At 43.9% G+C, this 27,175-nt stretch overlaps 1 protein-coding gene across 2 annotated transcripts; it reads left to right on the top strand.

Moving 5' to 3' along the window:
• The first annotated feature begins 480 nt into the window (after positions 1-480).
• Positions 481-27,014, top strand: LOC119396177 (TBC1 domain family member 22B). Of its 2 annotated transcripts, none has more exons than XM_037663268.2 (12): positions 481-708; positions 2,323-2,370; positions 3,731-3,864; positions 5,100-5,273; positions 7,667-7,867; positions 12,691-12,761; positions 12,838-12,966; positions 16,384-16,449; positions 17,987-18,107; positions 20,560-20,742; positions 23,050-23,273; positions 25,985-27,014. In XM_037663268.2, the coding sequence occupies exons 1-12, from the start codon at positions 629-631 to the stop codon at positions 26,117-26,119; spliced, it is 1,566 nt and encodes a 521-aa protein (XP_037519196.1). In that variant the 5' UTR covers positions 481-628; the 3' UTR covers positions 26,120-27,014. The 2 variants fall into 2 exon arrangements, with proteins under 2 accessions (XP_037519196.1, XP_037519197.1); XM_037663269.2 differs by lacking the exon at positions 481-708 and adding an exon at positions 1,555-1,579.
• Positions 27,015-27,175: the final 161 nt, after the last annotated feature.

Below are 27,175 nucleotides of genomic sequence, written 5' to 3'. Positions count from 1 at the left end.
AAAAAAAAGGAGTCAATCTGGCATTGCACGTACGCCCCTAAGTTCAAGTAGAGCGGGCCTGAAAACGAAAGTGCGTATTGACGGAAATCATTCGTTTGTGGTGCCGAATGCATTTATTAGAAAAAAAGGAAGACTTGATGCTTTCGGTTTCGGTTTACTTCTGCATGTTTTAGTGCTAGAGTTACTTTCGCTACAAGTCATTGACATTAAGAATTATTCTTGCATGCTTCATGAACACCTTATAAGGAAGGTGTTTATGTTGCTTTGTCCCACACGAGCGCAGCAATAAATGTGAATATCGAGTGCTGGTTGAACGTCAAGTTGACAGTAATGCTTTTCTGAAAGAAGCCGGTATGACTCGAAAATAAGACACAGTGGTACGAATGGCTTGAGTGAACTACTGTAGATACACTTTTTCGTAATATATTTTCCTACTAAAATTGTTTGCCCTCCGCGACGATAGGGCACGAAATGATTGACGGATATGACGCTACCGGAAAAGCAACGTTGTGGAAGACAACATGGCGACGCTATGAGCGAAAGTTGCGAGGAGCATTATTCTAGAGATGCTAGTTGCGCCCTGCTTTATTACTTAAATCATGGAGATCCCTGATTTTCTTCTGAAATCATGATGCAAGGGTTCACCGAGAAGAATGCCAACGACAGGACCGCATTTTGGAGAAAGAATGCGCGATCCGTTCCGGGAAGGTAAAACATATTCCAGTTTATTCCCGTTGAATCTTCGTGATATACGCGTGATTGCCGCGCGTAGATTGTCGTATGCCCTGTAAACTACGCTCACAACGGCCACTGAGCGCGAAAAATTCCTGCAGCGGGCGTGGGCCGCGGCATTGCGACATGCCGGCAAGCAAGCGTCTTGGCAGGCGCCGACGTGACCTCGCCTACGTGTTTACGACGCGAAAGAAACAAAGTTTCCGTAAACACGCCAAGCATATCAACCATCGACGATCTTGTAGCGTCGAAAGCGATCCGAAAGTGCTGTGCGGAGCATAGCATGCGTCACCACGTGAGTTGATTCATCGTGTCTACGCATCGGTTGGAAGCATCCGATTTATCGCCGTTTTTGGACATGCTCGTCTCCATGGCGCTTGGTAGCGAAAGAACGTGCGTTTTATGCTGGGAACAATACTACCTGCGCTATTCTTGCGAGCCGTCGCGGAACCCTGTGTGAAATTGTATATTTAAGACGAATCGCTACACTCCGCTGCCTTCGCAGCGCATGTTTCCGTGCTTAGCGGAGGAAAGCGACTGTAAAACGAATCAAGGAGCCGCTACAATTATGCCGCCTCCTACTAATGCATGTGGAAACGCTCCTTTATGTTTTGTTTGACTTCTTAAGTGGCATCCGATTGGTTTGAGTAATCGCTCTATTTGGCTTCTCGGCAGCTGTCGGCGCTGGTTTTTGTGCGCACGAAGGAGAGAGTGTAGGCGCTATGCTGGGGTCGCGGTGCTTGTTGCCCACCTCACATCGCTCGTAGAGGACATTTGTTTCGTCTGGCATTGTCCACCGTTTACCTCCGTGAAATACAACATCCGTACATCGTTTGCCCTGTGGCCTGTTGGTACCGTTGCTACTAGAGACTATTGTTTTTTTGGACGTGACGCGTCTGTCGCTCTGCGATATTCACCGCTATAGCTGAGACCCTCCTGTGTAGGTTGTCGTTTAGAAGTGCGATGCTTCAAGCCTTGCTACGTTGTATTATATCACTGCGTCTTGATAAGGCATTGACAGGCCTGGCAAATGGATCATTGTGAAAAGTTACGTGCCTGATGTATAGTGGTATATTGACTGTCGTCAGGTACCGTTACCTTTGTGGTTCACTCATTTCCTTGACGCCTGTATGCAATTGGCTGTTTAACAGACGGTGTTCGATTGAACCCGTACGGCATGTTTGAATGCACACAATGCAGGTGCATGTGTGAAGACAAGTGCATGCCAATAACCCTCACAGACTTACCTTTGAATAATGTTGTCCGTTGAAAGTGGCCGAAGCTCTCGTTAATACCGTTGTTTCAGTAGTGCTGACTTCGGCTAAATCGCAATGTATAGCACCACCAGTCGCATCAGTGCAGCAAGATTTCCGTGATATAGAAAGTACACTTGAGAAAAGTGACCTGCGCGTTTGTAGGTTTTTATTTCTTCGTGTTGATGTGTCGACACAATGGCTTCAGCGCAGGTGCGTACATAAATGGAAACATTTGTCTTGGCAGAACTATGCACAGTAGCAAAAGGCTTGTTTTTAGAAAGTGCGTAGAAAGCCCGGGGCAGATCTCATTGTCTCGAACGTTCTAATTTTACAGCATCAAGCCAGTTTATGGAGCATCCCATCCACCAAGGAAAGATAGCATGTGAGTGGCGTAGTACTCATTTTTTCTCACAAGTGAAGAGTTTTATTGAATCTTGTGAATTGTATGTTTGTACAGTAACGTTGAAGTGAAGTGTGGAAGAAAAAATGAAGCCGTTAGACGTTAAGCATATTTGAAGAGTTGGACCCCGTTTCATGGTACATGCTGTGTTAAATAATTAGAGCCACTTGAGCTACTGTTTTAAGGGCTTGTTCTGAACTGTGCTGCGTATTGGTTGTCTAGAATAGAGGGTGCGGGCTCCAATTTTGTGTTTTCTTATTTTAAGCTCTTGCCTCTAATTACTTTATGGAACATATGGAATTTGAAAATGACATTTTGTAACTGTTTGTGAAAATCGACACATTTCTGTTATGCTTTTGTGCACACAGATTCACGCAAAAAGTGAAGTAACAGTTTAACTAGAGATAGCAAATCATAGCAAGATGGAGTGCTCACACAAATGTGCAAAAGGACATGCTATTTTTAAATTGAGAAAAGTGGCCTTTGAATAATGATGATTATGATTTGTGGCTTGGGCCTTTGAAAGGAGTGGAAAGCCATCTGACAGCACCCTAACCGATGTAGTGTGCTAGCGTAAACTAACAGATAATGTTGGGTACGTTTCCTCGGAGTCTGTGTGGACTTGAGCGTACATGCATAGCTAACGCTTTGACGCTGACGACGACAGTGATGATGTGGTACCTTTATCATAAGCTTGGTGTAGTCCTGTAGTGACAAACGCGACCACTTTGGCCATAAAAATTTGTTGTTATGGAAAGAAGTGATGCTTTTGCTCAACTTCAGAATGTAGTTTTCAGGTTATTAAATGTTCATTTCTGTCAGTGCTGGGTCAGTGTGTGTGCATGTGTGTGGCTACAGCCATAGGAAGGTGATAATTGTGATAAGGAAAGCGTAAGAAAAAGTATCATTCTTTTTACGGAAAGTTAAAGGAATAAGAAAATACAGGATGGATGTGTATGAAGAAACAAAGAAACAACTTGCTGCTCATAAATATGGCACGTTGACCTTGGCTCCCTTTAGCCTTCTGACTATACATACAGTGCTCAAGGATTGAAACGAGACATCATTATTTTGTATAACGACTGCTATGAGCAATTGCTCAGGATAATCGCGTCATGTTGCTGCAAACATGGCCTTAAAGGTAATGTTGGCTGTGATGTAACTGTATGAGTCAAAGTTACGCTGATAAAACACAAGCTATAGGCGCTAAAATATGAAAGTGCACGCATTACTTAGCCCTAAATTTTCTCGTTTCAGTCTGCAAGTGCTGTACATATTACTGAGTTGGACAGATGTCGATTGCACAATCGGTGAACTTCTGTGTTTCGGCTGCTCTTTGCAGGCCATCCACCCCGAAGAAAGATGGTCACAGCAGTCGGCATCGACGAAACACATCATCTAGCTCATTCAAGGACTTTCAGGAGAGCACTGACGACGCCTGGGACATCGGCGATGACGAGTTTTGCGTTGTGTCAGGTGAGAAGTTGCCTCGCTGCAGCTGCATTGTCTAAACTATCGAGAAAACAAGCTATTGTTGTGTGTGTGTTTTCTTGATAGTCTAGTGGTCCTTTATTTTGTGTTCGTTAGACATGCGTGATTGCGTGAGATTAATGTAATTAGATCAGTATACATTCACGTATCTTGCTGAATGAACGTAGCTTGAAGTTAGCGCTTGTCCTGTGTATATCCTGTTCTGTCCCTTTCTTAGTATGCTAAACATTTTAAAGTGCATCCTTATTGACCTGGTCAACTTGCTGTACTTTTCAGTCCATTTGATAATTTCTACAGCGTTCAGGGTTGGTATTCTTAATTGTTGACTTTCCGGGGTGCAATACTAATTTGCACGAGGTTTCACACAGTGAGCAGAGGATGCATCGGTGTCTGCAGGTGGCGGTATTCATGCTGCATGCTGTGCCCACTCTTTTCGCATAGGGGAAGGGGTGCTGTTGCATTCAGCAAGGCCGACAGAACACAAGACGCCCCAATATCCTCTATAGCGACACTCCGTTCTGTCAGCCATAATGACAAAAGTCCGTTGGTATTGCAGAGAACTTTACAAAGGTTAAAGGGACCGACAACCAATTCTTGTGATACCTGTTTTCTTTATGTGCAATGCAAATCTTGCCCGTCAAAGTGTGTAATCACGGAATGGTAACCTGGCGATTGTGAAGTTGTGCACACAATGCATGTTACAAACAGTGGGCGGTGAGCACTACAGCGGTTCGCTTTTGTGTGCTGCGTTTTACTTTGCATGCATGCAGTCAATGCGCATCCACCGCGGCTAGACATGTTCTACTAGTTGCTTCAATCGCAGCGCTGGTTCTTAGCGTCTGCACCTTTTATCTCGTAAACAGCATGGAATAGAGCAGTGGTGAATATAATAACATACACACCCTAATGTTGAGCCCTCATCCTGGTGTGCATGAAACCATTAGACTATGTACAGCAATGTGAACGACACCATGATCCAGCTTCAAGGCTCTTTCACTAGGCTGCACGACATGCCAGTTTTTCGTGACTCTTGGACGTGATATAAAAATATAAGTCCTACTGAGATCGTGAAAGAGATGCTCGGATATGTCACTACGATTCACGGCTTTTTCATTTTCCACCAGGACCTAACTAAGCATACGTTCTGGCCAATTGGTCGCTTTAAAGGGCACCAGTTATCAAGCTTACCCTTCCAAAAACTATTTTCATGTGTTTTGCAGACGTGAAAATAGTGTCGAAGGTGGTGCAGTCCACGGCAGAGTCTGTCATCACGAACCACAGCAGAGCCCGGAACTCGGCTGAGCTTGCAGACGAGCCGCTGGGTTATGAAGTGTCCGATGGATGCTCCTCGGAGGCACGAGCGGCTGCTATGCAGAGATTGGCAATACAAAAAGGTGGTCCACTTATCTTTTCCTTTTGCAGCAGTGACCGTTAGCTGATGTGTGCTTCCGAAATAACCACTATATTAGACTCAGGCTGGAAAGAAACAAACATTGATTGGTCCTTGATTCGGTTACAGGTCTAACTGCATGCCAGCTAAGCACGTTACTTCAAATCTACACCACTTGCTTCGAGCACACTGCAGAAGACGGCGTAGCGCGGTTTGTGTTTACAGGTGTTGCACACACCCAAGAAAGGAAACAAGAGAGATTGGTGAATGGAGAAGGGGAAAGCCCACAGATCACCCTAACTGTGTGGAATGCAGTGTGATAGATGTTACAAAGGAAAAAGCAACTAAATACATTATTTGTTACGATGTTAAAAAATGGAACATAGTACCATTACTCAAAGAAAAGTAATGTATGTTACATTGTTGTAACTCCATAACTGGGAATTTTCGAATGTGTTTTTGCTGCAGTAACCACAAAGCTTTTACCTTGACATAGAGATTTAAGGAGAAAGCTTCGCTTAAATGCGCAGCGCTTTAGTAATATTAGTGGCTTAAAGCAGTAGTAGTAGCAGTAGTACAGTCAACTGCCGATTTTTCAGACGCCCGATTTTCCGGACATGCTCGAAAATTCGGACGCTTTCGCAGCACCGTCACCAGCCCCATAGACGACGAACGTCCGAAATTTCGGACGCTGAAACTCTTCAGCGTCCGATTTTTCGGACTTTCTGCCCAAATTGCAGGTATGTAGGACATTAGTTTAAGCCCCCACATCCGCTGCGTCTATCATCTCGTAGGCTCGAACCAGCACTTTCGCGAGTCGATCTGTTTGCGGCAGTAGCAGAGTCCAAAAGTCAGCTTTGCCGCAATGCCGAAGTGTTATGGGGTGAAGCTGACCAGAAACAAAGGGGCCGCTATCACGGCGCCGTGCGGCCATGTCTTTACGGATAAGCAGCGGAAATGCACGGAAGCGTGATGGCGGCAGGTGGCAAATGCGCCAGTATGGCTTAATCGCTGACAACCCTTACGAAGCATCTTCAGTTAACTGCTCGGTAGTGCATGTGGCCTAGTGCAGTTGCATGCATACTGCACGCATTTAATAGGCGAGAACCCAAATGCGCCGTGCCACCATTCCTGCTGCCTCTTTGTGCGAGACCGCTAAGTGCGCTGCACAGACGCGTTGCCTTCACGAATGAAACCAGCTCGCCATTGCCGCGCCCATGTGCGGTCAGGAACAGAGTGCGCATCACGAACCCTTTCATGACAACTGCATGCGTACGGTACAGCAACAGTACAGTGACGGCGTCAGCTTAGTTGGCGATGTGCTGCACACTACTAGAAACGATCGGCTTCACCTGGCAGCAAATTGCGTATCTGCGGAGATTCGGCGATGCGTGCGCATCGGGGAAAGCCGGACGAGTCGTCCGCCACAGTCCTTGTGCTCCGCATCATCGTTTCTCCATGCGAGAGAGCCATAATCTATTCTGCGCTTTGCTGGTACTATCAGCGGCGCTCATCACGAGACGCAAATTTGCAAGTAAGTGGCGGTCGGCCTGTAGTTAAGCGGGGTTCGCGACAGGTACCGAATGTATTTGTGAGAGTCTGGGTGTGCACCAAAATGCCTGATAAGTGTACTGGGAGGCATTAAAGCTATTTCGGACGTGGTAGTAGTAGTAGTAGTAGTAGTAGTAGTAGTAGTAGTAGTAGTAGTAGTAGCAGTTTGAGGAGAGGACATGCTTATTCCTGAGATCCACAAGGAAGCATGGCACAGCGTCATTGAGGGAGGAAAATGCGGAGTGAAAGAAGTAAGAAAAACGGAGAGGCAACCTTTTCGAGGAATGACCACCCACAACACCAAGCACCAGGCCGGGGTACCTATCTCCCATTAGCAAAACAGTGGGTGGTTTGTGGCGCTGGGAATCGAACCCGGTACATTCTGCTTTGGAGGCGGGCACTCTGATCACTTGACTGCCGCTGCGATGCCCTGTTGAGTTACATGTAGTGACTTCTAGTGCTTCCCTCCTCACACGTGCATGGAATTTTTCTTTTTGAAGAATCTTTATGCAAATGTTAAAGTTAAGAGTGTGCTTTGTCATTTTTTTTTAGTTAGGTGCATCGTCGAGGGCATCTGTTTCCTGCATTCTCTTCTTTTAGGTTTTAAGTGGGGTAATTAGAATAAAGAGTACAATTAGCAGCATGACTCCTCTGTTACCAAAAAATGTTTATGCAAGTACAATAGCCATTACAGTTTTAAAAATGGTAATAAATGGGTTACTGGTTGCTTACTAGAAGGGCCCGTACGAAATTGAGTTGGCTGACGTTGGAACAGTCATTCTTGCTCTGTTATAGTTGCATACTCACTAAGCATGATGAGATGTTTATATTTTGTCTGCAATACAGCATGCGCGGGCTCCCCCCTGGAACCGTGTGTTGTGCCACCATCACGGACAGGCTTTGGGCCGGGCATGGCAGTGCGTCACTTGTGTGGAGGGGCGGGGGCAAATGCATCACCCCACCACTCGTCCTCGCAGAACGCCCTCAACTCGCAGGCAACACTGGAGAAGTTCCAGAGTGTCCTGCAGTGCCCCAAGACAGACCTCGGTGAGTGGGAAACTCTGCTTCGCGCTGTAAAAAGGTGTGGCAGGTATGCCACGCTGAAAATTACTGGGAGTTCTAAATCGAAATATTTACTTGAATGTCTTACATGTATGAGGCTTGCAATTTCAATGGGGAGATTTTTCCCTCGTCCCTTCTTTCATGATCATTTCTGCGGGGGGCATTGTTGCTACACCAAGCAGAATAGAAAGAAGTTTCAATGGTTTTATCACTGTAAATTGCATTGCAACTGAGTTAATGCGGTATATATCGCTGATAATAGGCTCATGGTAACAAGGCTTTACAGTATATGTGTGTGTACAGTTAAACCTCGATGTAATGAAGGCAGAAAAATCTGCAATTTACAAACTTCGTTTAATTGAAATTCTACATCTCATGCAAAGTATAGTTGCCAAAGGATTCAGTTTGACACCAAGAGTGCCACGAGAACATTTGAATAATTTGATAGCATGAAGAAAGCTCATTTCAGTGATATAAGAAAAGTCTGTTTTATTGAACCTGAGGTTGAGCTATCACGATTTGACGCCGTGCTGGTGACGTTCTCTTCACAGTGGCCATACGTCAATTGTAAAGCCAAAACATACAAATGTAGCTCCAACACATCGTGATAGAATGAGATAGGCAACGCTATCTTGCTGATTTTGCTGCTGTGGCTTGTCATTGAAACATTGTATGTTGCTTAGAGTGGTGCTCTGCCAATGCTATCATATTCGCTGACCAAAACCACTTGCTCTCCACTCAGTCTGATGAATATGCAGCATCAAAAAGTGTTGCACGCCACAAAAATGGAAGAGCTGTGGTCTGAAATCGCATGAAAACTAGGTGACAACCTGAATTTTGGCACATCCATTTATGGTGGCCACGTTTTTTTGTTTTCCGACATCGTGGGCCGTACTAAGAATAGAGAGAAACCCATTACGGCATCACAAATTTTTGTTGAAACTATGCATTGGCTCAACCAAATCCTTGTAGGTTGGCTTTATCACTGAACATGCACATAACTTTGTAGAATTGATAGCAGTGTGGCTGGTAACTGTGAGCAGCTCCAAAAAAATATTGGTTGGCTGCTTAAAACTTGTTGCAGCAGTGCCATTACCGAAAAGAACTTTCTTTTGCAGTGAATGAAACTGTTCCGATTGCTTTTGCTGGGAATTTATTATTCTGTCGTTCAGAGTCCAGCCTGCCATAGAATAGTTTCTTTCGAGTTTGGGATCATGGAGTGTGAGCTCTGCAATATCCCCAAACAAGCGGCGACGCCTTTTTTTCTTGCCACTCGGGGTCGTTTGTAAGATAAGATCCTTGTTGTGACATACATTTGCGAAACGATTGCGATTGCTTATGAGATTGCGATTGCTTATGGTAGCTCATTGGGTTCGCTGCCACCACCTCTACAGCCACTCATGCTTGTTACTCGGCACGCAGCAGTGTCCAGCACGCGTGGAACAGTGTACAGAATTGTGCGCATGATACGATGTGCCAACGTTCGCGCATGCACGTGTCCATGCATACATGAACGGGTCGAGAACGTCCGCTCCCTCACTGCCGCTTTGAAGGCGAGGAATGCGTTGAGTACCTTTTCTCCGCAGCCGCTGCCGGAACGCACTGTTCTGCTTTGGTGGCCGCTCGCCTGTCACGAGGTGCTAGATTTAAATACTATAGTCGGTGACAGCCTAAGAATAAATATAAGCTCCGCCCACGAGGCCGCATTACTCATATTTTGCATGCCTCCGCGCTACAAACGAAGTAGTTCCTAAACAATGGCAATAATTTTCACGCATATAAACCTTATTTTGCAATACTGCACTGATACTGAGATAAAGAAAGCAAAGCTAGATAAAATAAACTGTGAAGGCACGGAGTTCAGCGTCAGCATAACAATATAGCTGTTATTTAAATCGCACCCCCCGCCACGGTCATCTCGGAGTCTATACGAAGAAGTAATGTACATTTCAAAGGTGATATTTCTGAGCAGCACCTATTTTGGTATTAAAACAAAAAATGCCAGATTTAACATAAAACTTAAAATAAAGGAATCGTTATTTTATGGTTTCAAAGAACGAAACACGGACATTAATCGCATTTAACAAGGTCGTTTCTATTTTTTTTTTTTTTGCGAAACTTTCGCCGCCAGTTTTCTTCACTGTCTGCTGTAACTATGGCAACTGTGACTCAAAGGGAAGTATGGCGAAGTGGTCTGAGATTGCCTTCGTGAATTTCGACTCTTGTGTTGCCGTTAATACCGCATTTGCGTCTCTAGTCGCCGTGCTTGTCATCGTGTTTGAGCTAAACGCCAAGGCTTCATTTGACGTCTTGTTTCAACGAAATAAAAGCGTGTAGCACACATCGCGTTTAACTGTGGGGGTCAGTGCATGCGTTACCGTTACTTTCACGCCAAGGAGATGTACGCGGCAAAATTGGAGTTGACTAAAGGCTTTACGTGGGATTGTTTCTCGCCTCGACAACTTACACTGGCACTGCCATTACCCCTTAAACTTTGAACGCTCAAGTTTTTAATTAATTTATTATTTATTTATTACATACCTGCGTCAGCCCCCCCCCCCTACCATGTCTATATATATATATATATATATATATATATATATATATATATATATACACACACTGAGGCTGCCATCGGTTGCCATACAACAAATAGGAAAAGGATATACGCTTCTCAAAAGACAGTTTATTTGTCAACGTTTTCATATCAAGGCAAAATTTACGAGGCTTCGATGCGCTTTTATAGCATCGTCCTCCGTGCAGGTAGAGGAAGGGGAAAAAAATAAACGATAAAAAATGTAGAAATGAAAAAAATCAGCAGCCAAAAGACCACACATACACACTCGGACATAGAGAAAACACGCGCATCTTCGAAGAAAAAAAAAGGAAAACATATAGATGTCTATATAGATAATATCGGTGGACACAATCAGTAAGTACATCCGTTTCGTACATTGTCAAGCACCACCTCTCCGGCTCCCCCCTCTTCATTTGTTCGTGAAGCATAGTGAGGGGGTGAGGCTTCAGAAGAAGGAATAAGCGCTTAAACAAAAGGGTCTATGCACTATGAGCTTCACGAGTTTAATATAAACAAATTATCACTGCGTGATACATGCACACAATACACGCGAAATGCAAAAAAAAAAAACGCACGTTAGACAAAAACAAGAATTCCAAATATGATATCGTGAAGTATGATGCAACGCCATTAAAAACAAAAGCTTTTTTTTTTTACTCAACAATAGTTTTAGCGGCGTTACTTCAGTTACGCTCACGATCCATGCAATCGATGTGCCACAGCGAGCGCATTATTCCACGGTTTGCAGACAACGATTACCTCGCACGGCGTTTAACATTGCAAGGCGTTCGTGCATCGAGCGTGAGACTTACGCGACGGGCACTTCAACCTAGCACATCATTCTGAGCCGGTGGAACTGAATTCCGTTAAGACGACGCAACTGCGCCAATAGGCACACGTCACAAAATCACACACGCACCAGATGACCACAATTATCTTCTTATAATGCACACACCACTGCATATTCTCCACACCTGGTTTGTTTACTTTCGCAATGTGTTGCGCTAACGGGCTACGTTGGTGGCTTTCTTTCTCTCACGCTTCGTCCGTACATACGTCGCTCACATAGGCGCACAGCACGGCGCATATCACAATAGATCACCAAGATTCCAACGTTGCGAGCTCCAAGTAATACACACACACACGCACACGCACTTGTGGCAACGCTAACGCCATGGCTTTTGCGGGCGGTAAATCGTACACAGATGCGCACATTCCGACTTCACTTTCACCTCACTGCACACGAATGAACGCGACGACAATCGTCGATGTGGTGACCCTCTGGCGATATGCTTGGTGTATCCGAGCGATGGAGGGAACACACGCCGTGTTGCAACTTGAAGCTGCCGAAACGACGGAACGCGCTAAAGCGTTGTAAAACACTCCGAGCTGCTGCCGCTTCGGTGAACTCCAAACGCGGCAGTCACAAGCTTCTACTGCATCGGATGACGACCGGCGAGGATGATGCTGGGTACGTACGAATAACAGTAGGAAACAGCTTCTTCTGGAAGAAACAAACACCTCAGGAAATTCGAATTGACGGATCTCGGTATCGGTGCAGCGGTACCTCGCTTCTCGTCGCGAACGGCGCCATGTTGCATTTTTCATTGGCTCGTCTTAACCGTTACGTCATGGTAAAGAGCGGCCGTAGTTGGACGCGCATAACACAAATGGACAGCGGTAGAGTTTACTTTTTATTCTTAGCTTGTCACCGACTATAATGCATTTAGAAAAACCACGTGCAGCCCAACCATATGACTACCGGCACCAGCAGAAGTTTCAATTCACTGCCTTGGACTTCCTCGGTGGCAGCAGTGAAGCTTACATTGAAATCGTGGATAAGCATGCTTCTTTATCGTATTGAGGTAAAATACGTGATGTTCTATGAACATTGAGCCATAAAAAATGAAACACTTAGTTATATAGAGAATTTCGTTATATCGAAGTTTAGGTCTGTGTACATGCGTGTCTATATATATATATCAATTGCTGTTTAGGTCACTACATTTTAAAAACCTTTAACAAATGCACTCAAGGAGTACATTTGTTCATTTGTGTGTGATAAATTTTTTGCGATGTCCTCATGTACTAATATGCATGAGTGGCAATGTGCTGTGCTTTTGTTTGGGGGTTTGCTTGACACAGTAGCGACCAATTACAATTTCCCATTGGTCACCCCATTTTTTAGATTGATGTATGTATCGTTATTGCTCTTTTTTACTGGTTCCAGATGCGCTCCGTTCTTTAAGTTGGAAGGGTATTCCTGCCGAAGTGCGTCCCATTACATGGAGGCTTTTGGCAGTACGTATCGTAAACACTACGATTTTCTTGGCGGTGTGACGACAGAAACGGCCGATTTCCTGGTTTGTCTGTGCAGGGCTACTTGCCGGCCAACTCAGAGAGACGGGCGGCCGTTCTCGAAAGGAAACGGGAGGAGTACTTCAACTTTGTAAAGCAGTATTACGACACGAGAAACGAAGACATCCACCAAGAAACATATAGACAGGTTGGTGGAGCTTCGTTCTCTGGGTTGTGGGTGGGTTCTTGATGTTGGGTGCTAAAAGCTTGTTCATTTAACCTGTGTTATTTTGAAGAACCTGAGAATTCAGACGCCTTGTCTGATACTAGTGAAATGCACAAATAATGATGCTAAACATTATAAAAATTAACGGAGTGGTTTAAGACTTCGTGTCGGTCCAGGTGTGTGTGTGGAGGCAGTGCACATGAAAGGGTTGAAGGCAGCTTTTTGTACGAAACATTTTTCATGGCATAACTTGAGAAAATACTGTTCATGTTCTGCTTTCTATCTTGCCCGCTTGCGGGACTAGTGTTCGATGGCTTGGGTAGGGGTTGCAGCAGCTGCTTAAGTTGTCACATAATCTTGTCTCATTACATTGCATGCATTAACATACATCAGGGAAGCTGGCACCAAGGAGAAAGTAAACACACTTTCACCAGGTATTATGTGCAGTGCTAACGTGCTAACATTGTTGTGTGGATAAACGTGTCGGCAACTGTCTCACGTGATTCGGTTTTCACGACTGTGATGAAGGTGAGCATGCCATGAGGCAGTTTCATAACTCTGGGGCAGTTTTAGTCCAGTTGCTTGGAATATGTTGTGGTTATAGTAGTACTGTTGTGCAAGTTTGTGGTGGAAACTTGCAGCTTTTTGCTCAAATACTAAGACCAGAGGACTAAGAGAAGGCGGTCAGCGCAACTTAATGATTGTTGTTTGGTCAACTTGTTCATTAGTTTTTTAATATTTGACACCCTCCTTCAAGTATTGTGAACTGTGTGATGAGGTGTTGCTATATATCATGTTATCATGGATCATGTAGCTAAATAGGTTTTTGTAGTGTGTGTGGGAACTTTCTGCTCTGTTCTGGGATGCAGCCAGCAATATCTTGTCATGTGAGCCCATGAGTTTAAAGGGAAACTGAAGCACTTTTTAAAAAAAATGACTTTGGAATGTGTAATCATAGTTTGATCCTTGCTGAATTCGAAAACCAATGTAAGAGTTCACAGAAATGGACGCAAGTGGCATTTCTTGGCAAAGAAACAGCGGCTGCAGCCGCAGGGCTTCTTGAACCGCCGAGCGGAGGCGGTGACGTCAACTTCGGTGTGCCGCGTCATCGGCGCCATCAGCTCTGTAAAAGCATGGCCTTCGCGATCAGTTCCACCAACGCGTGCAGCCAGAAGTAGTCACGGAGACCACATCTCCGCCAAAACCACGGTGGTAGAATGAAACAGGTGGCCCGTCGAGCGCCGCGAGCGCGTCGCCGTACTGCTCGAGTTGCTTGCGGCCGCCACTAGGTTCGCGACGAGTTTTTGGGCCGAAAGACGCGCACCGCAAGCTCTCGCTGTGCTGTAAAAACCGGTTTCTCTAGCTAATTTTGTGGCTTTAAACGGTTGTTTGTGCTTTTACTAGCTTGTAGTAGCTGTCTGCCAGCTTCGACCGCAAAAGGAAGAGCGCCAGGCTTTATGAAGCTTAAAATTTTTTTATCGACGCGGGTAGTCCCGATATGACTGTCCCAGGGTGCCGATTGCAAGAGACGTGCGCGTATTTTCTTTTTTTTTCGAAATCGTGAAAATTCCTACCGGTGAGTGTACAGAGTAAAAAAAAGCATTTGGTTTTCACGTTATCGTATGTATGTCGGAGGACTGTAGCTGGCGATCTTTCTATGGAATTGCATTTCTCCACAACTGCAGTCGCTTTTCGTCTTTCGGCGCGGAGAAAAGACAGCTTTTCTTTGCACGTTTTGTAGCCAGATTTGCAATTTGGAGCGAAGCATTTCTTCCCATGGTGGCCGCCGCATCAGCGGCACAGATCGAGCGACCGTGGTTTCAGCCGTGGTTCTAGCTTACGAAGTGAGCGGAAACACCGATGCGGTCGCGCACGTTGGTTTGACAGAGCGCAACAAACGCGACGCATCAGAGCGGATCTCAAGCCGTGGGATCACCTAATCCCGACCACAGTGATCTGGCCGTGATCATGACACGAAAGCTGATTGCGACTTTGCGACGCTGGTTGCGTCCCATAGGGACGCTCTTGCTCTTCGGACGCTTGCACCCACGGACGCCTCCGCATTTATCGAAGATGACCAAGCAGAAAGGAAGAGACGCGGCTGCAACGCTGGTTGCGTTGCATGCTTTCATTAGTGGCGCGTCCGTTCTAAGCGACGGCAAATCTTCAGTGTTGCTCTAGGCCTCTCTGGTGTAATAAATACACCGCGGATCTCTTTCTCAAAAGTTAAAGATGTAAATTGCAGTTTAAATGCTCGCGACGCACACTGGCCACATGCTTTCAAATGCGCCGGAGCGGAGATATCGGCCCAGAGTATACCTGCTGCCACCTAGCGGAAAAGCGGCGGCAACTCGAGCACCTCCGTGACATGCGCGGCGCATTGGCGGAGCGGCATGTCGGGCCACCTGTTATTCTACCACCATGGCCAGAACTACCGACGATGACGTAGTTCCGGTCACGCCCACACTTTCAGCGCGTTCGCGTGGGCGGAGCAAGACGAACTTTTCTTTCGCGTATTTTAAAGCTCCTGCTGCCACAACAGCGAAAAAAATTATGCCATCGTCGACAATAATGCTTGTCCTTGTTAACAACAAAGTTTTACCGAATTGTAAGACCACTTCAGCATCCCTTTAAGGTTGCTTGAAAATATGAGCTCAACAGGTGTTGAAAAGCGTCCTCCACGAAAAATGTTCTTTATCTCTGCATGCGTTCTTTGATTTGTTTACATGATTTCTTTCTCTGTCTTATGTTGCGAATTCCAAGTAATATAGAGAAATTGGCATAAAATTGTAACGTTACTGCAATGCAAATGATTGAAAATGAAATGGTATCGATCAGTTGAGGTAATGAATATTTGCACAGCGAAGTTTCAATCAAATGTGATAAGATACAAGCTCTAAATTTGTTGCATTCGTCACACTTATGTATACGAAAAGGCTTTCTGCCACATCTTTCTACTGTTTTCCCTTCACTTACTGTGTTTATTGAATAAGTATGGATTTTGTAAAGAGATACTTGCCCACTTGAATGTGGTGGCGTGGCCCCCACCAGTGATGAGATTTTTTGCCTACGTTAATTTTCCTTTATGTCATAATTACTATGCTTCAAAATATTGCAAGTAATGTCCCGTATGCCTTTCTTCACTTCGTTATATGTTGGATTCATTAAGTTGTGCCTAACAAAGGAATGGGCCCTTTAACCCATTCCTCTTCTTTTCGTTTGGCTCACTAGTGTGTGTGGCGTGCTTGTGAATTGAAAAAGGTTGGCTGATCTAGCGTGAAAAGTGGTTAATAAGTAAGGTTTAATTAATGTTTAAGAACAATGGGACAGTAAGAAAATGCCTTGGACAAGAGCACATAGTGGACACTTTGATTGAGCCCTCATGCTTGGTTATTTCAGATTCACATAGACATCCCTCGCATGAGCCCCCTGGTGCCATTATTTCAACAAGAGTCAGTTCAGCAGGTGAGTGTTGTGCTAGTTTGTAAGCGGAGGTGTTTGATTGCTCGATATCAATTAATACCCCAGCCAACTTTTTTGTTAAACAGAAGCCAAAAGTCCCACTGGGTGCCCATGTGCTAGTAGTAATTTATGAACAGTTAACTCTTTCTGTACAACTGGCAAATATAGCCACCGTAAACAAAAGTATGTTCATTGCTAACAGATGATGATTAAATTTATCAATATGCTTTCAGTTTGCTGTTCTTGGCAGTACAGTAGAGTGCCCTTTGGTACTCTTTCTCTTTATTTTCTGGCAGAACTAATAATGACATACTATATACCTTTATGCATGGTGGAGCTGGAAGTAGGACGAAAGTTCATGCTCCCACTGAAGAACATATAGCTTTACAAACGCATTTCATTCAGAAGCAATAACTCGCCAACTGCTGCCACTTTCACACTGTAGATTACAAACCTGGCTGACTGTGTTATACTGGTGAGCGCAGTGTGAAAGTGTACAGCCTGCCACGATAAGACGTAGCTCTGCAGTTCTCACCTAAAGCTTGCAAGGCGCTCACGGCCTGCAATCTGTCTTACGTGCAAGCTGTGGCTGATTTGGCAGCAGGCTTACGAATTGAACGAGTCAACATGCTACGTTTGAACATCGGAAACCAAGAAAATTTTCCCGCTGCAGTGACTATGTTGAGAGACCTTTTTTCCTTGGCGATTGTGATGTGGCATTTCCTGGGCGATCATCTGGCTGCAACATTACTGTAAAAGTGGAATACATACTACATAGTGGGACTCAAGCACACATTTTTGGCTCAAATAGAACCATATGTTGTGAAGATAAATCAAGGATGCATCGCTGTTGATCCTGTCGTAGCTAAGGTGTGGCATATAGATGTGGGAATACAGTCAGTCAACACATGAATTGTTTGAAATAGCCATTGCTTTTAAGGTTTTCTTTTTAAAATTCTATTTGAGTTTGTCATTTTGCATAAATTCAACAAGCAATTTGATTGGGCTAGTTTGTGCAAGTCCATGATGATAGGTAGTGCAAGTTTTTTTGCATTTACGCTATAGCAGAGAACCACAAACCGCAAGTACATATATTCCAACTGAAATTTTTATGCGGAAAGTACTTACATGTAAGAGGAACAAAAATTACGAAGACTTTATAAAAGAAAGATACCATGTGCCATGCCAGTGATGCCCTCTAGGTATGCATCTTATTTCTTTTCTGAAAAGTAAAACAGCGCGCACACACTCGCAAAGTCACCATCCTGCATTTTGGCACTCTGCTATCAAACGACATGACTACTCTGTGTTGCGATATAGTATATACACGGGTGTTTTTGAAACATAGGTGTGTATTCACAGTCATGGCAGTGAGTAGCCAAGTGCCCATTTCACTCGCAGCAAGCCCTTGTGGTTTGTGGTCCTCCATTTCAGTATCTCTGTAAAAAAAAAGATTGCACCAAGCATCGTCATAGGAGAGGTTCTGTTTTCTACGTGAAAAACTCGAAAGCAATTTTTGACAGCCTGTTTGCCTTGGCAGATATTCGAGAGGATCTTGTACATATGGGCCATTCGACATCCAGCCAGTGGATATGTCCAAGGCATGAACGACCTCGTCACTCCCTTTTTTGTTGTCTTTCTTCAAGAACACGTGCCTAAAGGTAAACTGAACTTTTAATCCCTTCTTCAGTCCTTAATCCTAAAATTCCTAAATTGCGAGTATTTACTTTGCCGGCTGCGTTGCAAAACAGAAGCACCAAGCCGTGCAATATCAATTTCCACTCGACGTGAGAGATACTGTAGACTATGAGGTTATGCCATAGCTTTCGAAAGAGCCGCACAGCAACAGAAATCAAGTACAGTAAACATTCACCATAGTGAAGTTACTGGTTTGGCAAAGAAACTTATTATGTTTAAGGCTTGCACATACTCATGAGCACTTCGATGGTGCTCGCCAAAGGCTAGTTGTACTCCAAACTGTCCGTTACCGTTTCAGGTTATTGTCACCTTGGAGCTCATTATGACTGTCTAAAGCAAAACCGCACACCACACTTTCGAAATCTCTGTCGACACCTCGTCCAGCTATGACCTCACCTGAAAGCACGATGCAGCTAAACCTACCTTTGCACATCTAATACTATTCTTTGGGACCAAAAAATCGCCAAAAAAATGGACTTTCAGGAACAATTTTTTTTTTCGCAATCTATACATCCAAGAGAATCTATTGCTGCAATAATAATGCGTTCTTGATGTGTACTCATTTTTGTGATTGCACTCTAAAGTCAGCTTTATGACAGTTTTTGCTCGAAAACACCCCCCCCCTAAAAAGACTCACCTTTCTCCTATGTGCTCCTGCTAATATGCAGTCTATACCATATGATTGCGATACACTAGTAGTGAGATAGAGTGACAATGACACCATTGTTCACAGGGCAGCAGAAACTTGTTCCATCTAGTATGTGGTAGTGGTGTTCTTAGATTTATCAATTAATGCATGTGGCAGTTAGTCAAGATTTCTCTTTTCCAAATTTTCAAGCTGTAGTGTGAGCCTTGCACGAGGGCAGGTCTTACACAAGTAAATGCAGTACTTTCTTGTAACAGGCCCTTGACACTATAGTAATATGCACGTGATCTTCATGGAAGGGAGGAAAAATATGCACATTTTCTGATAGCAATGCACAAGCACTGACTTGGGTTGTCAAAATCCATTGTCTCTGCTTGCTTGCTTGCATCGTGTAAATGAAATGTGTTTTTATATCTCAAATTCAAATTTTTTATTTTTTCCAAATACATTTGGAATGGGTTCCAGGGCTAAAAGCTGCGATCTGCAGCTTGACAGAGGCCCGGAAACCAAAAACACAAGGCAGGGCTTGACATCGAGGCACACGTGGCGCCCGTCCTTGGTGCACATACTAAATCATGAGCAGAAACATGTCAGTAGCTAAACATCGTTGAAGTATATGTAATCAGAACAGTTAACTGTGAAATTTGTGAACAGCGAACAAAACGTTGAGCAGCATTGTTTTTACATAGAAAACAGCAACGTTACAGTAATAAATATTGAACTAAAGGTGATACCGAAATGTAGCTTAATTATATAAAAGAAGAAAAAAAAGACATATTGAAAAGGGAGAAATAACCACAGTTTACATCTATATAAACACATGCGCATGCATACATATGCACATATACGCATCTGTACAAATTTAGATACACATGTACAATACATAGGGAAAAAAAAATTCACTGCATGAAACACACATGCATGCACATATATGCACACATACACATCTGTACAAACATAGATGCGCATGTACAATATATAGGAAAAAATATTCACTGCATGAGAAACAACAACATGAAGCACAAATGAAGACTGAGCGAGTTATCTGTCAATTTATGCTGAACATAATGTATATATTTCATTAGGAATTGTTTTTGCTTGTTGCTTAATGATGAAGTACTCATATTGATGATTTTAAAATTATTTGACGTAGTGAAGTTAACATGGGTTTCCCTATATCTTTGTATCGATTAAGAATTGATGGCAGGTTGTGTTTCAAGGACTGCAGTTTATAAAAAGTACGGAAACGTGGTATTAACCATAAGTCAGTGGAACGTGTGCGAGGATTACTGTACTGCTGAAGCAATGCAATTGAGGTGATAAAATGCTTGATAGCGGGCGAAGACATAAAATGAACGCATAATACGAAATGCGTACATCTCATTTATTTTCATAATGTTGTACGACTCGAAATAATGTTCTGTGGAAGACAAGTAATCAATATTGGCGATGTTGCGAACAGCTTTCTTTTGTAATAAGTAAATTCTCGTAATGTTTCGTTGTGTAGTGGTCAGCCATACCAAACTACAATAATTAATATGCAGTGCTTCGCCATTCACCGATGTCCAGATAATTATATGCAATAATTATCTGCAGTGCTTCCCCATTCACCGATGTCCAATTTGGATGATATGCTCTTATTAGTATTGTTATTAATTCGCCTGCCAAATGGCTTATGCTCAAGGAGGCGGTGGCGGGGATATGGTCAGTATGTTTGTGTGACGGTGTCGTCTTCCCGCTCATTTTTTCCGCATGCGGTGTCGTTGCAGAGGCAGAAGTGGAAACGTTCACGGTTGACCGCCTGGAGCAGTCGGTGCTGCAGGACATTGAGGCAGACAGCTTCTGGTGCATGAGCAAGCTGCTGGACGGCATACAGGACAACTACACCTTTGCCCAGCCTGGCATCCAGAGCAAAGTGAACACCCTCAAGGAGCTCATCCAGCGCATTGACAGTGAGGCACAACTCCTCATTGTGCTCTACGAGAAAAACTTAACACAGATACGAGATCTGGCTGTACTGCGAAAGGGAATGATTTCTCTCATATGAGTAAACTACCCTTGTGCAATACCACAGGTGGCACTCTTTCTGTGAGGGGAACCTTCATAAGCCGCAAAATGCACAAAACTAAAATACAGGTGGTGCCACTGCCTCCAAGTGCCCACACCAACTCGCTGTGATGCCATAGATTTGCTAGAGTTTTCATAATTCTTTGTTGGTAAAATAAATTGCATTGTGGTTGAAAGGGAGCCAGAGATGTAACATGGAAATGTTTCAGGAAAATTTATTGAGCCAATGTGGCTGCGTTACGAAAAAGAAGTTTCTGAAATATCTGACATCGTACTGTTCCAGAACAGTTGGTGGGGCACTGCGAGCATTGTGCAGGGCTCGTCTCCCACCGGTGGCAAGTTGCTTTTTCGTTCACTTTCATTTCCCTTTATTCCGTAGTTACTACCCTTCAAGGGGAACTAAAGGCAAATAACATTTTATGTCAGAGCAAACTATCAATACTTGAGAATGTCTAAAACATTGGTTCTCAGCCATGAATGTTTTGGGGACTCCTTGTGGACTGGTCGAAGTGATGAGGGACCCCTTGCAGTAAAAGAGAAAAAGAGGGGAGAGGGGGACCCTAAATTATAACATGCAGCGTGAAATAGGTGCCTTTTGTTTCTCCCTGGCAAAGAATGGTCAAACTGAAGTGCCACGCCAATTCGATCTCAACGGCTTGTCAATAAGTCGTGTGGTCTGCAGCAACATCCAACCTGTTTCTTGCTATGTTTGCTCTTCAAATATGGTAGCCTGGAAAAACTATGCTCACGTGCACGTCATAGAAAACTGCAACAAAAGCTTTACAGCCGCCTCATGAAGATGGGGAAACGCAAGTCAGCTTCGCCGCAATGGAAAAATGATATGCAGGGAAGCGTATAAAAAATCAAACGGCGACGGAACATAGTGTGCCTCCAAAAAATAAATTTTTTTTTTCGAGGAGGGGTTTTGTGGACCCCCAAAAATGGCTTTGCGGACCCCCTTGGGCCTGCGTACCTCTGTTTGAGAACCGCTGGTCTAAAACGTCGATATTACACACAGCATTACTTTAGTGGTTGAGAAATTGAGGTAAATGTAGGACACTGGGACATTCTGGAACACGAGCTCGATGTCGTAGTAGGGCTTCAGTACAATTAATCACAAGAACTCAATCTACCCATGACAAAAAGGAACATTTCCTTGCATTATAAGACGTAATGAAGTGAAATCTTTGCATTTCAGTCCGATTCATGCAAAGAAAAAAAAAAAAGTTGGCGAATGCTACGCCTGAAGGCCGTTCTCGGAGGCGGGTGGTTTGAATTGCGCTAATGGTACGCGGACAACTAAAACATGATCTTCTTTTAAACTAGGCAATTCCTTGGTAATAAACAAGCCCTGAGAGGTTTCTGGAATGCTTTTTCAACAATCCAAGTCGACTCAACATTTGCTTCTAGTGTCTCTTTAATTAAAGATTACCTGTAAGGCCCTCCTATGCTGCCCTTGGGTTTTTTATCTATTGGCCTCATGTGGTTGTTGATTCTTGTTAAAAGACTGGGCATGAAAACACGGACTCAAGGGAGAAGTCAAGAGACCACGAACGCCGTTTGTGGTGTCTTGACTTCTCTCTTGTGTCCGTATTTGCACATCCAGTCTTTTAACGTAAATACGTACCAACTAGCTCAGCTCTGTTATACTAAGCGTGTTGATTCTCTTTCTTTCAATCCTAGTTTTTCATTTTACGGGAGCCCCGCCACGGTGGTCTAGTGGTTATGGTGCTCGACTGCTGACCCGAAGGTCGTGGGATCGAATCCCGACGCAGCAGCTGCATTTTTGATGGAGGCGAAAATGTTAAGAGGCCTGTGTACTTAGATTTAGGTGCACATTACAGAAATCCAGGTGGTCGAAATTTCCGGAGCCCTCCACTACAGCGTCTCTCATAATCATATCTTGGTTTTGGGACGTTAAACCCCAGATACACTCAAACCCCAAATAACGAACTCGGATATAACGAATTATTGGTTATAACGAAGTAAATGAAGAATAGTCTTGTCATAGATACAGTGTTGCAAATAAACGTTTATTACGAATTTCGGATATAATGAAGTTATTTTCGTGGCAGATGTGACTTTGTTATAATGAGGTTTGAGTGTATTATTATTATTATTATCATTTCACGGGTATGCCTAGGGCAAAGCTTAGCCTCTTATATTTCCGTTTCGATTCATGCCCCTTGCAGCGCCACTGCACGACCACCTCTCCAAACACTGTGTGGAGTTCTTGCAGTTCACCTTCCGGTGGATGAACAACCTGCTGATGCGGGAGTTGCCGTTGCACTGCACCATTCGCCTGTGGGACACGTACCTGGCCGAACCCGAAGGCTTCTCCACTTTCCACCTCTACGTGTGCGCCGCCTTCCTGCGCTACTGGTCCACGGCTCTGCTACGAGAGAGGGACTTTCAGGTGCGTGCACGTATCTCACTCATTCATTCATCCGTTCGTTGACGGACTCGCTAACTCATTAATTGATTTACTCAGTAATTTGTTCACTCACTCATTAATTCATTCGGTCATTCATTCAGTCATTTCTGAAAGTGCCCATGAACAGCTCCACTTCTTGGTAATGGTGCGCTTTTGCAACAGAAAAAAAAATAGGAAAAAGAAAACGTAAAACCCAAAAGAACAGTGCTGCAGGGTGCGGTGAAAAATTTTAATTAAATTTCAAGGGCAAATCGCACAAACAGCAAACATGAGAGCTGAAAATGTCGAGATCATAATGCAAGGTATATTTCGTGGTGTAACAATATGTTAAAGCTGTTAGAAGTACGAACTGAATTCACATAGAAAACATTGGGATTACGCAAGTTAGGGTGGGGCACACAAAAAGTTACAGCTGAGAGTAAGTGAGGGCATGAGAAATTTGTTTGTCAAATAATTTGTACAATAATAAGTGATGGCGATATTTTTGCCTTATTTCTAAGGGTCTAATATTAAAGGGGACGCTGATCTAAAAAATTATTTTTTATTTCTTGATCGATTGTGTTAAAAGTCCCTGAGTTTATGTGTGTTTATGTGCTGATTTCAAATATGCAATTACTTTTCTAGTATAATTTGTAGTTTTTAAAATACAAAATACTTTGCGTGCACATGGGGGAGCAATATTTTCTTTAAATTAAAATAGTTACAAAGCAAATCAGCATATCATAATAATCTGGAATCAGAACTGTGCGCAGTGCAACAAAAATGGATGTTCTAGACCCATTTGAACAAAAGTTATTGTATGTTGAACATTTGCCACCGAGTCAATTTCAAGCTGGGATTTCGCTCGTGAACGTTCAACATACTGTAACTTTTGTTCCAATGAGTTTAGAACATCCATTTTTGTTGCACTGCACTCGGCTCTAATTCCAGATTATTGTGATATGCTAATTTACTTTGTAACTCTCTCAGTTTAGAAAAAAATCTTGCTCTCCAATGGGCACATGAAATATTTTGCATTTTATAAACTATACATTATACTAGAACAATAATTGCATATTTGAAATCAGCACACAAATGTACATAAACTCGGTGAGTTTCATCAAGATAGATCAAGAAATAACAAACATTTTTTGAGTGCCCTGTCCCTTAAATGCATTATGTGCCTGCCGCATCATGGTTGGAAAAGTGATGGTAGACTTTAAGACAAAAGAAACACAAGTTACTTCCTACTGTGAGAAAGTAGTAATGGCATTGTGCTACTGAGCTCGAGGTCACCACAATCCTTGACTGCTATGGCTGCATTCCAGTAAGGGCAAACTGCGAGCAAGCTTGTGTGCCTAGGTGTGGCTGTGCATTCGAAAACCTTACCAGTTTGATCTGGTTTAGTGTTTCCCTTCATCGTTCCTTTTTAAGGTCTGTTACAGTGAAAACTATGGCGAGATTACAACAGCAGCCGTTTTTGGTGCCGTAGTTGTCCATCTCCGCCTCCGCTGCCAGTATCTGTAACCGCTATCGCGCTAAATGAGAAAAAATTCACCGACAGTTACGATGCTGCCTAATGCTAATTCTGAGCGCAGCTTCGTGTTGGGGCAAGGCCAAGTGTGAAGGTTTGGCTTTCTGCAACGTATTGACTATGCTACAAATTGTAATGTTTGTGAAGTAGGGCAGCAACCACTACGTCATTATTCGTCTTTCTGTGGATAAACAAGGTACTACACACCTGTTAGGTATTATGTTCACTTTATTGATGCTGCATGTGGCTGATGACGATGAAGAATTATGGCTGAGCACTTTGCAGTGGGGGGAAAGCATTAAACCACACACTCGTTGCGCAATTAGCATTGTGTCTGGTTCTTATTTTATTTTTCTGTCACGCTATATTACATAGGTTAACACGATTCCTTGCCCGACATGACGCCTCTATAGGGTCTTTTTGCAAATGAGTTTCAAGCACCGTATTAGAATCATTGATTGCCACGCTGAGGGCCCGAGTTCAAATCCCATTCGATACTGGATATTTTTCTTCTCATTTTATTTTTTCATGTCTATCGGTTATTTTTTCATATCTATCGGTTAGCCACCAACAGCGATGGTGACGCCGCTCAACACAGGAACGGGTGCCTAAGAGCTACACTCTAAAAAAAATAACCACGATCAGCTGGGATTTGAACCCAGGTCCTCTATGTGGCGGTCGAGTATTCTACCACAGAGCCACGCCAGTGCTTCAAACACCTTTGCAAAAAGACCCTATACAGGCGTCATGTCGGCCAAGGAATTTCGCTAACATATGTAATATAGCGTGGTAGAAGAGCAAAATAACAATTAGGCGTCACACAATGTGAATTGCACAGCGAGTGGGTCATTGAATGCTTCCAACCCATTACAAAGGGCTCAGCCATAATTCTTCATCATCAGCCATAGCATGGAGTGCACATAATGCCTCACAGATGTGTAGCGGGTACCACGCTTCTCCGCAGAATGACGAATGATTGCATAGTAGGTGCTTCCTTGCTTCACAAAAATTGCGATTATTTTTGACATAGTGGGTATTTTGTATATGTACTTGTATCAGTTGCCCCAAGAGAGTCTAGAACAGGCTGTAGAAAGGCTTCTCCTCCAGCTTTCGCTGTGACTGTGCTGCGTGTTCTGCTTGAATGATCATTGAATCCTGGTGTCATGCTCTTGCATTGCAGGGCCTTATGCTTCTCCTTCAAAACCTGCCAACGTATGATTGGGGCAACGAGGAAATCACTCTTCTAGTGGCAGAGGCGTATCGGCTAAAGTACACCTTCGCTGACGCTCCCAATCACCTGCAAGCCCGGAAGTGATGCCAACGAACCGACACTTCTCGCACGCGTATGTGAATACGTGTGTCCACGTGCCTCACGTCCCACTACCCATCCGAGGACAGCAGACACTCGTGACCAATTAGAGGAAGGGCCAATAAACGAGGACAGCGTCGCGCCGACGCTGACAACCGCAGGAGGGCAACGAAAACGAAAAGCATTGTGTGTGCTCCTTGTAGAAGTCGGCCATCGGAAAAATGAGAAAGTTTGCGGGCCGCCGATCAGCGCTGCTTCGTGGTGCAACTGTTGCCTGCATGATCTCATCAGATGTGGGATGGACTGGTCTCTCTCAGCATTCCCCCATGCAGGGCACTACGTGGCAATTCGGGAGGCACCGTAACGTGCGTTCAGGCGCAGTTTGGTTCACCGTGGGTTCAGGCTAGGGGTAAAGGCGTACTTTTGCCACAAAGTGAGCACGGTGGCGTCGCTGACAGGCAAGCTTTGTTAGCTAGCTATCTTGTTTTTTTGTTGTTTTTTTTAATACTTTTTGAAGGTCCCTCTTTGGAAAGGTGGGCTGCGCAACTCTTCTTGGAAGGGGACGGCCCTGCCTTGTCAGCCACCTGCCTGCAAATTTTTTAACTGTATATTTTTGTACATTACACACAAAGCCTCTTTATGAGATTCCCTTTAAAGCACAGCGGAGTGGATGTGTTGGGGTTGCTCAAGGGAATGTGAAGTGCCTGCCGGATTAATCTATGTGGTCCCGGTGTTAGCACACGGAGAAGCCCACTCTGCGGGCTTCTCTAGGTTGTAATCTCTGGATAAGTGATGAACTCTCAGTTTTCCCTGTGCAATGTGACCTTCAGCATGTTGTTGAGACATGCTGGCTTTTTTTTTCATTAGAAGTATGAGATTAAAAGTATGTTTGAAAGGTGGACCTTCGTGAGTGTTCATTTAATGGTGGTAGCAGTTGTGTTGCAAGTTTTGAGTTGTTCTTGTACGTATAAAACCCTCAACATGCCGCAACTACTCTGGCACTTAAAAAAGGGATTGTACCATTCAAGCATTCATAAGATAAAAGAAAATTAACTCGATTCT

The sequence above is a fragment of the Rhipicephalus sanguineus genome, chromosome 6, assembly GCF_013339695.2.
Source record: "Rhipicephalus sanguineus isolate Rsan-2018 chromosome 6, BIME_Rsan_1.4, whole genome shotgun sequence".
Lineage (NCBI taxonomy): Eukaryota > Metazoa > Arthropoda > Arachnida > Ixodida > Ixodidae > Rhipicephalus > Rhipicephalus sanguineus.
The sequence above is the reverse complement of the archived record's forward strand: the minus strand, read 5'-3'. Positions and strand labels throughout refer to the sequence as shown.